The sequence below is a fragment of the Narcine bancroftii genome, chromosome 3 (genome assembly GCF_036971445.1).
Source record: "Narcine bancroftii isolate sNarBan1 chromosome 3, sNarBan1.hap1, whole genome shotgun sequence".
NCBI lineage: Eukaryota > Metazoa > Chordata > Chondrichthyes > Torpediniformes > Narcinidae > Narcine > Narcine bancroftii.
The window spans coordinates 113,928,387-113,940,859 of record NC_091471.1 but is presented as its reverse complement, the minus strand read 5'-3'; the positions used below and the strand labels follow the sequence as shown (position 1 = coordinate 113,940,859).

Here is a 12,473-nt window from a genome sequence, read left to right as displayed (position 1 = left end):
CGCCATTAGAAGTCAATAGGTTATGTGTGGTGGAAATGTTCTCAGGTGCATCTATTTCAATGTAAGGAGTATTGTAGGAAAGGCAGATGAGAATGGTGGGAGGGGGAGGGGAAGGGCAGAATGAAGGGGAGGAGTGGCAATGCTCATCAGAGAAAATATCACAGCCGTGTTCTGGTGGGACAGACCAGAAGGTTTATATACTGAGGCCATATGGGTTGAGCTGAGAAATGGGAAAGGTATGACAGACTTATGGGGTTGTATTATTGACTATCCAATAGCCAATGAGAGTTGGAGGAGCAAATCTGTAGAGAGATAGCAGACAGCTGCAGGAAACAGAAGGTTGTGATCGTACATTTTTTCCACATATTGACTGAGACTCCCATACAGTAAAGGTGCTGGATGGCTTGGAATTTGTCAAATGTGTTCAGGAAAGTTTTCTGAATCCATATATATAGAGAGGTACCAACTAGAGAGAGTGCAATAGTGGATTTATAAGGGAACGAGACAGGACAGGTGACAGAAGTATGTGTAAGGGAACACTTTCGGATCCAGTGATCATAAGGCTATTAGTTTCAAATTAATTATGGAGAAGGATTGGTCTGGGCCTTGGGTTGAGATTCTAAATTGGAGAAAAGCCAATTTTGAGGAAATGAGAAAAGATCAAGAATGTGTGGATTGGGATGAGTTGATTTCAGGCAAGGATGTGCAAGGTAAGTGGACAACCTTCAAAAGTGAAATTTTGAGAGTACAGAGTTTGTGGAAAGTGCACTGACCAGCTGTATCACAGTCTGGAATGGAAACACCAATACTCCTGTGCATAAAGCCCTGGTCACAACCCAGACATCAACACTCCCCACTATTGAGTACATCTATAGAGAGCTCTGCATCAGAGAGCAGCAGCAAACATCAAAGACCCACGCCACCCAGCACGGTCTCTGTTCTCTGCTGCCATCAGGAAAGAGCTATAGGTTCCACAAGACACGCACCATCAGGCTCAGGTACAGCTGCTACCCCATCACCATCACTCCTCAATCAGAGACTCATTTAAGGACTATTACTTGTGCTCTTTATTAATTTTCTTTTTGTTCTCTCTGTGTTGCACAGTCAGTTTATTTATATTCATTACCTGTTTACTGTTCTTTGTTTGTTTACACGTTTTACGCTGTGTAGAGTTTTTTTTGGCACCACCAATTAGTGGTAATTCTGCGTGCCCGCAGGAAAAATGATTCTCAGGGTTGTATACGATGTCATGCATGTACTCTGACAATAAATCTGAAATCTGATGTTCCTGTTAGGATTAAAGTAAAGGTTAGCTGGCATAGGGAACATTGGTTTATGGGGAATATTGGGAATCTGGTTCATAAGAAGAGTGTAGCAAATAATGTACTTGAGGAGTATAAAAAAAAGAAAAACCTCAAGAAAGAAATCAGGAAAAAAGACACGAGGTGGCTTTGTTAGATAATATGAAGGAAAATCCTAAGGGTTCCTACAGGTATATTAAGAGCAAAAGGATAGTAAGGGACAACATTGGTCCCCCTCAAAGATCAGAGTGGTTGAGTTTGTATGGAGCCAAAAAAGATGGGAGAGATCTTAAATGTATTTTTTATCAATATTCATTCAGGAAATGGGCACAAAGTTGTGGGAAGTAAGGAGAATAAGCAGTGATGTCATGGAACCTATACAGATTAAAGTAAATAAGGGTGTATAAATTCCAAGGGCCTGACAAGATATTCCATCGCACCCTGAGGAAGACTAGTGTTGAAATTTCAGGGGATTGTACAGAAATATTTAAAATGCCCTTAACCACTTGTGTGGTGCCAAAGGATTGGAGGGTAGCTCCTGTTGTTCTGTTGTTTAAAAAAGGGTCCAAAAGTAACGCTATAAATTATAGACAGCTGAGCCTGTCATCAGTAATTTGGAAGGTGTTTTAAGAGATCGGATATACAATTATTTGCATAGTCAGAAATGGATTGGGGATAATTAACATGGCTTTGTGCATGGTAGGTCGTCTTTAATGAATCTGACAAAGGAAAGGCTGTGGATGTTGTCTACGTGGACTTTAGTAAGACCTTTGTCAAGGTCAGGAAGGTTCAGACACTAGGTATTCATGGTGAAGTAGTTAAATCAATTTGACAGTAGCTGGATGGGAGAAGCCAGAGAATAGTGGTGGATGATTGCTTCTCAGACTGGAGACCTATGTGCCTCAGGGATCACTGTTGGGACCATTGTTGTTTGTCATCTATATCAATGATCTTAATGATAATATGGTAAATTGCATTATTAAGTTTGCAGATGACACTAACATTGGAGGTGTTGTGAACAGTGAAGAAGGTTTTCAAAGCTTGCAGAGGGATCTGGACCAACTGGAAAAATGGACTGAAAAATGCCAGATGGAATTTAGTGTTTGGTGTTGCATATTGGAAGAACAAACCAAGGTAGGACATACACAATAAATGGTAGGGCACTGAGGAGTGCGGTAGAACAGAGGAATCTAGGAATACAGATACATAATTCCTTGAAAGTGGCATCACAGGTGGATAAGGTTGTAAAGAGAGTGTTTGGCATATTGACATTCATAAATCAAAGTATTAAGTACAGGAGTTGGGATGTCATGTTCAAGTTGTAAGGCCAAATTTAGAGTATTGTGTGTGGTTTTGGTCACCTAACTACAGGAAAGATATCAATAAGATAAAATGAATGCAGAGAAGATTTACTAAGGTGTTGTCCAGACATCAGGAACTGAGTTACAGGGAATGGCTAAACAGGTTAGGACCTTATTCCCTGGAGCATAAAAGATTGAGGGGAGATTTGGTAGAGGTATTTAAAATTATGAGGGGATAGACAGAGTAAATGAAGATTGGCTTTTTCCACTGAGGGTAGGTGAGATACAAATCAAAGGACATGGGTTTAGAGTGAAAGGGGAAATGTTTAGGGGAAACATGAGGGGGAACTTCTTCACATGGAGAGTGGAGGGAGTGTGGAATGAGCTGCCAGCTGAGGTGGTGAATGCGGGCTCAATTTAAAAATTTAAGAAGAATTTAGACAGGTACATAGATGGGAGAGGTACAGAGGGCTATGGACTGGGTGCAGGTCAGGGCGACTAGGCAACAAAAAAAATGGTTTGGCACAGATTAGAAGGGCCGAAAGGGTCTGTTTCTGTGCCGTAATGTTTTATGCTTCTATAATGCTATTTTACACTTATCTTTTAAATTTGTTTTGTATTTGGCTACATTCATAGGCTTCTTGATCTCTTTGGGCATCCACCGTGACCAAATTTAGATTTTAAAATAGTCTTAATTACATTATAATACAGTTACACCACATTCCTTAACTGAAAACGTATTTCACCATCCTCTGTCAGAAGTGATTCCTAGAGCAAGCTGATCTTACATCTGCACCTCCTGAGATCATACACCAGGAGAATATGGAATTAAATGGGGACAGCTGGTGTCATTTCTGTAGGATCACGATTGATCTTCCACAGAAGGACACAAACCTTGAATTAGAAAGACTGCTCCATGGAGTTTTACTTTGTAGATAGATGATGTCCAGCATGGCACCAGAAATTCGTCCCTGGACAGTTTGTTACAGACAACTACAGTTTTATAAATATTTAGAAATCACATTTAATTCAAGTACCACTATCCTGGTGGTGAAGTTATAGAAGTAACTCATCATGTTGAGTTAGATCCTCTATAGTGTGTAGTCAACTAAAATAAAATTACATTGGTGCAATTTCCTATTGACAAATGATCAGATGTTCAGCATAGTGTGACTCAGACCAATAATGTATTAGAATGGTCTATGTAATCACACTGGTGGAGCTGCCTTTATTGTTACAAGGGGAATCCTCTTTCCTCTTCTGACTGTTAACCAGTTGGTGTTGGCTGTATTAGATCCAGAACAGTTTATCAAAACAGTTGTGGTGATCACAGAAGATGTGCCTTTCAATGTGTATTGGAGCCCTGGTTATCAACCTCAGTCTCTTGCACGGTTAATAGACATTGAGTGCAAGAGTGACATCAGCTGATTAAGTCACACTGTGTGCAGCACTTTTCCTGCCATGAAGGAGGTAGTGACCTGGTGCTTGGGAGAAGGAGACATACTCCACATTTTGATGCTGTCCGGTGAGGCTACCTGCTATCATTGGTGTCCCTTGAAACAATAGGCAAAGCACAGAGAAACAATATGTACCCTAATTCTAATCAGCCTGACTTATGGGTGCAGTGATGTGGCATATTATACAGCAGTTTATGCCAAACATAGACCAAACCATTTTTCCTTTGAAGAATGACATCACTTGGCAGGCATCTGACCTGAGAAATTGCCTGGCACGCCAAGAAGAACGTGCCAAATTCAGTTTCACATTCAGCAAGATGTCACTGGAAATGATCTCAGCATGTATTGCCCTTTGAGCTTCCTTGCTCTACATATTGGGAATATTGCAACAACATGATTTTTCCTACATTAACCCATATCTGTTGTTTCATTTAATATAAAAAAATATCCACCTGGTGAAGATTTTATCCTCATCTTGGACCTGAATAATTATACTTGGGCTGTCATGGACTTTATCAAAACAGTTGTGGACAAGTGTGTCCCCACCAAATTGTTTTGTGTTTTCCCCAACCAGAAGCCCTGCATGAACAATGAAATTCAGAACCTGCTGAGACCCATGTCACAGGCATTAAAGTCCAGAGATCCAGATCATTATAGAAGGAGCAAGTATGACCTACAGAAAGCCATCTCCTGGGTGAAGTGGTGTTTCCAGACGAAAATTGAAACAACGAAGGATACTTGTCAGTTGTGGCAGGGACTAAATAATGTAATCTGCTACAAAACCAAATCTGGTGCAGAAGGAGATGACAAAGCTTCACTCCCAGATGAACTCAATGCCTTCTATGCCCACCAATGTGACCACAAGAACTACCACTGTGCACCCTCATGTCCCCGATGATCCTCTCCTGTCTATATCTGAGGATAATCTGCATGCTGCCTTCAGGAGAGTGAATCTGAGGAAAGCATCCAGTCCAGATGGAGTACTAACTAACTGTGCCAACTAACTTATCAAAAGATTCATAGATACCTTCAACATCTCACTCTGGCAGGGCAAGTTACCCACCTGTTTCAAACAGGTGTCAATCATAGAAGAATGTGGTAACCTGCCTAAATGTCTATCAACCAGTGGCACTCACATCAACAGTGATGAAGTGTTTTGAAAGGCTGGTGTGAAGCACATCAGCTCCTGTCTGAATGGTGACATGAATTTGTTCCAATTTGCAACCTGTAGCAATAGGTCTATGGCAGAAGCTCTGCACAAAGCTCTGGAACACCTGGACAGCAAAGATGCATACATCAGGATGCTCTTTATCAACTATAGTTTGGCATTTAACAACATAATTCCCTCAAAACTGGTCAGCAAACTCCAAGACATAGGTCTTAACACCCCACAGTGTAACTAAATCCTTGATTACTTCACCTCCAGACCAGACTCAGTGAGGATTGTTAAGAACATCTCCATCAGTACTGGTGCATGACAGGGCTGTGTTCTTAACCCCCTGCTTGACTTACTTCACACCTACGACGGTGTGGCTCGGTACAACAACAACACCATCTACAAATTTGCTGATGATCCCACAGTAGTGAGTTGTATAAAAAGTGGCGATGAGTCAGCATCGAGGAGGGAGATTGAAAACTTGGCTGAATGGTGCATAACCAACATTCAATGTCACCAAAATCAAGGAGCTAACTGCTGACTTCAGGAAAGGAAAACCAGAAGTGAATAATCCAGTGATTATTTTGGGATCAGAGGTGGAGAGGGTGAGCAAATTTAAGTTCTTTAGAGTCACTATCCTGCAGAATCTTTCTTGAACCCAACACACTAATGGCATCGTGAAGAAAGCACATCGTGACCGAGTGAAAATATTTTCCCTGCACCTAATCTGTCAAGTCCTGAAAATAAAAATTGTTCATTTCAATGAGGTCACATCTCCTAAATTCAAGAGATTTATGGACCTAAATGGCTTGAGCTCTTCTCATAGAACAACACAGGAATCAAACTGGTGAACATTCATTGCACTCACTTTCTCACAAGAACCGCCTATCCTTCCAGATAGGGAGACGAGATCTGTGCACAGTATCACAAACTGGTCCCACCAGTGCTGAATATAATTTCAGTAAGATGCAATTGTTCTTTTATCTTTGGAAACCAGAGACAAGTTGTAAAATTGTAACTGTTTGGCGGTCTCTTCTTCAAAACACAGTGGAAGGAGAGTTTTTGAATAGTTTTAAGACCAAAGATGATTGATACTTGATAAGCAAGATTTTGAAAAGTTCCTGAGGATAGATAGACATGAGGTTACAGTCAAATCAGCAATGATCTTACTAATTGTTCAGCATGCTTGAAGGTTAAGTGGGGCGTTCCTGCTCAGTCCTGTGTTCATATGGTTTCCACTGTTTCCTGGCTCCTGGCTATCAGGTAGGGTGAAAGGCAGCCACAGAGAAGAGGACTTGGGGGAAGAGTGTGGTTGGTCATTAGAGGTGGCATTTGTTAAGGGTGGGCTGATAGGAGTGCTTGTGGAATCTTGAAAGACTTTAGGGAGGAGGATGTGGAAGGGTGATTGAGATGGAAATGGGGTAAGTATTAAATAAGTCCGCAAGTAGTGCAGGAATGGCAGATATTTGCTGATACAGGCTTTTTTACCTCCCTTCTCTTCATTTGCCAGATTTTCTGAGCCTTGACAATCCAAGTCCAACTTGAAAGCTGGTAAAATTTCGAGGCAAGTGATCGATATTACTTAAATAAAGATCCAGCTCTCAAGAAGGGCATGTCTTCTGCTTCAAAGTTCCATTGAATGGAACCAGAGTCAGATCACACTTTGAAATAGTGTGTTTAACACCAGCCACCATTAAACAATGGGTTAGAATTGTTTCCTTAATACACTGACTGACTTGAAAACCAGTGAAGGAAATCAGCACAATGACAAAGCAGTTCCTCATTTGACGAGTAAAAACAAATGGAAATTGAATAGAATAGAATAGAATTATTTGTTGTCACATGCACTGACATTGTAAAAGCTTTGCTTTGAGTGCTATCCATGGCAAATCATTCTATACAGCAAGCAGTGAAATAATAAGTAAGTCAAATCGTGTAGGTTAAGTGTTACAAAACCAAGTGCAGGTGGAGAGAAGAGTACAGTTAAAAACAGTGCAAAGGCATCACCTTTTACCAATGAGCAATCTATTTTCAAGTGATAAAAGCAGAAAAGAAGCTGTCCTTTAATCTGTAAGGTCGTGTTTTCAAGCACATTCATCTTCTGCCCAACAAAGGAGAGAGAAAAGAATGTGACAGGGGAGGGATGCTCCTTTAATATGTTGGCATATTAGACAGTTGGGGGGGGGGGGAATACAGATGAAAGGAAGGATGGTTTGCAGGATGGCATGAGCGGCATTCACAACTCTCTGCAGTTTCTCGCCGTCTTGGGCAGAACAATTCCCATTCCAAGCTGTAATGCTTGAGAAAACATGGTAGTGTGAAATACATGGAACAACGGAATTCATGTTTCACAAAACAATTCCAGAAGTGTCACCCCATTACAATTTTTGCCTCAACGACCTAATAGTCCAGTTAAATTTTGTTCTTACATTTGTAAGGGTAATACTGATGACCCTCAGCATTTGCAGCTTTCTGTCAGATTGCTCATCGACACCACAACAATTGTAATTGCTCCAGTTGAGATTTGACCTTGGTTTCAAGTAGCAGAGCTGCAGCAATAACTTGCAAAATTAGAAACACCCACAATTCTTTTTGGTGTGAATAGAGCGTAAGCATTCCTGATCATCAGCCACGCTCAAGTGTGTGCTTGTCGAGGTAGTTACAGAAAGGCTAAAGATAGACTCCAGTTGTCAGTAGTCTCCACCCTTCTGTTGTGATTCCCAAAGCATTTGTTGATTCTGTGCTAACTGTCATAGAGATATATCCAGAAAATAAGTGATTGAATTGCAGATCTGGGTAACCTTCCTTCAACTTTGGAAGGGTATTTTGGTCTCAGAAGTATGCAGGGCAGATTTATTAGAACAAAATTTTGACATCAGGGACTTACATTATGAGCAAAGGTTTTTAAGCTACGGTTGTATTCCCTGGAAGCTAAGTTAAGAGTGTTTCAATTGAGGTTCTGAAAGATATTAAGAGGGGTTCATGGAGACAGAATAATTTATCTTGTACTGGAATCCTATTCAAAAATTAAATTGGGTTTTAAATAAATTAAATTAGGAAACATCTGTATGCACAGATGATGACTGAAATTTGGAATTGTCTCCCTTAAATTCGAATAGATGCTGGTAACCAGAAATATTAAAGGATGTGGAAAAGATGTAAATGTGATCAGGTCACAGACTAATCATGATCTTATTGAATGACAAAATGAGTTTGGGCCTTATTGGCCCACTCTTTGTCGCATTAATATCAGATTTCAGATTTATTGTCAAAGTACATACCTGACATCACATACCACCTGAGATTCTTTTTCTGCGGGCGATGCAGAATTGCCACTTATGGGTAGTTCAAATAAAAATTATACACAGCGAATACATGTAAACAAACAAAGAACTGTAAACACATGATGAATGCCAACAAACCAAATGCGCAATTCAGAGAGAATTTAAAAAATCAATGAAGTGGAAAAGTACGAGTCCTTAAATGAGTCCCTGATTGAGTTTGTTGTTGAGGAGTTTAATGGTGCAGGGGTAGCAGCTGTTCCTGAACTTGGAGGTGTGAGTCATGTGGCTCCTCTACCTCTTTCCTGATGGCAGCAGTGAGACCTGTGTGTGTGCTGGGTGGTGTGGATCCTTGATGATTGCTGCTGCTCTCCAACAAAACGTTCCCTGCAGATGTTCTTGATAGTGGGGAGGGTTTTGCCTGTGATGTCCTGGGCTGTGCCCACTACCTTTTGGAGGGCTCTATGCTAAAGATATTGGAGTCCCCATGCCAGACTGTAATGCAGCCGGTCAGCACACTTTCCACCACACATCTAGAAATTTCCCAGGGTTTCCAATGTCATATCAAACCTCTGCAAACTCCTGAGGAAGTAGAGGCTAAGGGTGCTGACGAGCTTTCTTCACCACATCATTAGTGTGTTGGGTCCAGGAAATATTCTGCGAGATAGTGACTCCAAAGAACTTAAATTTGCTCACCCTCTCCATATCTGATTTCCCCCCAATAATCACTGGATCGTTCACTCTGGTTTTCCCTTCCTGAAGTCAGCAATCAGCCCCTTGGTTTTGGTGACATGAGGGCAAAGTTGTTGGTGCACCATTCAGCCAAGTTTTCAATCTCCCTCCTCAATGCTGACTCTTCAACTTCCTTTATACAACCATTCAGAGCCAGCTCTCCAGCGCATGACATCCTGTTTTGTGGAAACTGCCAAAATGTTTGGCCTGGAAGTCAGCCTGAAGAAAACTGAGGTCCTCCATCAGCCAGCTCCCCATCATGACTACCAGCCCCCCCACATCTCCATCGGGCACACAGAACTCAAAACGGTCAACCAGTTTACCTACCTCGGCTGCACCATTTCATCTGATGCAAGGATCGACAACGAGATAGACAACAGACTCGCAAAGGCAAATAGCGCCTTTGGAAGACTACACAAAAGAGTCTGGAAAAACAACCACCTGAAGAAACACACAAAGATCAGCGTGTACCGAACCGTTGTCATACCCACGCTCCTGTTCGGCTCCGAATCATGGGTCCTCTACCGGCATCACCTACAGCTCCTAGAACGCTTCCATCAGCGCTGTCTCCGCTCCATCCTCAACATTCATTGGAATGACTTCATCACCAACATTGAAGTACTCGAGCTGGCAGAGTCCACAAGCATCGAATCCACGCTGCTGAAGACCCAACTGCGCTGGGTGGGTCATGTCTCCAGAATGGAGGACCATTGCTTTCCCAAGATTGTATTATATGGGGAGCTCTCCACTGGCCATCGAGACAGAGGTGCACCAAAGAAGAGGTACAAGGACTGTTTAAAGAAATCTCTTGGTGCCTGCCACATTGACCACCACCAGTGGGCTGATATCACCTCCAACCGTGCATCTTGGCGCCTCACAGTTCGGCGGGCTACAACCTCCTTTGAAGAAGACCACAGAGCCCACCTCACTGACAAAAGACAAAGGAGGAAAAACCCAACACCCAACCCCAACCAACCAATTTTCTCTTGCAACCGCTGCAACCGTGCCTGTCTGTCCCACATCGGACTTGTTAGTCACCAACAAGCCTGTAGCAGACGTGGACATACCCCTCCATAAATCTTCGTCCGCGAAGCCAAGCCAAAGCTACAACCCACTACAGTGGTATAATCGACAAATTTGTAGATGGTGTTATTGTCGTACTAAGTCACACAGTCATAGGCGTAAAGTGAGTAGAGAAGGGGGCTAATAACACAGCCCTGTGGTGCTCTGGTACTGATGGAGATTGTGGAGGAGAAGTTCTTCCCAACCCTCACTGATTGTGGCCTGGAGGTGAGGAAATGCATGATCTAATTACACAGTTGGGTGCTGAATCCCAGGCCTTGGAGTTTGCTGAGGAGCTGTTTGTATAAAATGCTGATCTGCTGAAGATAAAGAGAATCCTCATGACTGCGTCTTTACATATCACAGATGTGAATGTGATAAGTTCGTATTTACATGAATTCACACTTTTAAAGATAATGGTTTAAAACTTGCTCCTTGTTGAGAAATTGATGAGCAGCATTAATGAGATTTTGGGATGAAGTATGAACTTTACCATCCCCTGGAATAGTATGGTGATCAGTCATCCTGGGAAGACAAATATTTTCTAACCTAAATTACATTCCATTTCACAAAGGACATCCCAGGATACATTTCCAAGCCAATAACCTTCCCTATTGCCATTCTGAATTGGTACTTTAATTTGGCATTCCGTATGGAAAAGACTTGCTGCTTTATGCATGTTCCTCAGTGATAGTAAAATCATTAGGCAGTTTAGCCTGAAATTTGCCAACAAGGTCCAGACTTTGGTGATTATTCTACAGTGACTGAAAGTTTATATGTAAAGATCAATATGCAATCTGTTGGAGGAAGTCAGTGGGTCGAGCAGCATCAGCGGGAGAGAATGTATTAATGTCTTGAGCTGGAATCGTTTTATGTATAAGAATGCAGCATTTCTTTAATCTTGATGTTAACGTCACTGTTGCTGTAGGAACAGTCTCATCTGCAGTAGGATCATATCCATCCTCGATGTTAGTAGTTAACAGCCTATACTTGATAAGTCACAAAATAAAAAGATGCATGAAAGACGCATATCATCTTTTTCATAATCTTTCTTCATTGAAACTGGGGCAAATCAAACTCAGGGCAAGTAAGCACAAGTGAACCAGACACAAGTGAATCAGTGTTTGTTTCTATATTACAGTACTTCTAATTTTTATTTCCTCACTTGACACAAAATGAAACTCCCTTAAATATGTCTTTCTATATTGCTAATGCTATGACACTTGGTGGCTGGAATAGGTTTCTGGGATGAGACCTTTAAGAATCGGTTGGCTGCTGTAACAGACAAAGGGTGGTTTTACTTTCCAAAAATATAGAATCATATGGAGCCTGGGGGTCATCTGTGTCTAATCCTTGAAATAGGTTATCATGTCCTTTTTCTTTGCATATTCTTTCACCTGGACTAATGTATTTTAAGAATAAATCTGTGCAGAATTGTTTTAAATGAAAACAGACCAGAATAGAAAAATAGAGGGTGTGTGAACCACCATTGACATATTTGTCATATGTAAATAACATGACCTTTCCTGGTTGACCCTGCTCTCACTGCCCAGCTTATGACTTCTCCCCTTTCTCCCCCATAAAGACTGTCATGCCACAAGCCTGCCCCCAGTTCGAGTCCAGGTCAGTGTGAGCGACCAACACAGGGCTGCTGTCCATCTCTTGCAAATAAAAACCTTGAGTCTCAGCAACTTCAGTCTTTGTGTAATTGATCGTGGATCAGAGGGTTGTGAGGTTTAGTATTTTTTTGGTAGGAATATAGAGGTTGGCATAACATCAAGGGCCAAAGGGCCTGTACTGCTCTGTAATGTTCTATATTTGAACACATTCTCGGAATACACAATCCTGGTCTCACTCTCTGAGGGGACAATACATTGCATTAGTTCTTTGATTTCACATACGCAGATTGAAATCCACATGGGTTATTTTAACTTGGGTGGGATGTTTGCTGAGTTTTCATATGGATCACCAGATGGTGCTCTCTGCTTGGCCGTGAGAAGATAGTGAAGGAGGGAAGCACCTTGTGGGCGGGCATGATGTCACATGCACAAAATTCATTTGCGGAAGCACAAGCCGGGTAAGAGTTCACAGCCAAGTCCCTGGAGACCTTCTAATCTGCATTAATTACAGGAAGCTTTGTGTTAAAAATGGATGGTTTACAAGCTGCATCAGTGAACACCATT

General features: G+C 41.7%; 1 protein-coding gene across 6 annotated transcripts in view; it reads left to right on the top strand.

Annotated features, from left to right (window-relative positions):
* LOC138757498 (TBC1 domain family member 1-like) overlaps nt 1-12,473 on the top strand; it is a 312,814-nt gene that overhangs the window by 47,739 nt on the left and 252,602 nt on the right. The window contains exon 1 of one of the 6 annotated variants that reach the window (XM_069924962.1): nt 2,305-2,435. The exons of the other annotated variants lie outside the window; for them this stretch is intronic. Within the exon in view, the coding sequence (XP_069781063.1) occupies nt 2,391-2,435 (45 nt within the window). The 5' untranslated portion in view covers nt 2,305-2,390. Of the gene's footprint in view, nt 1-2,304; nt 2,436-12,473 lie in introns of those variants that run through there. 6 annotated transcript variants of the gene reach the window in all.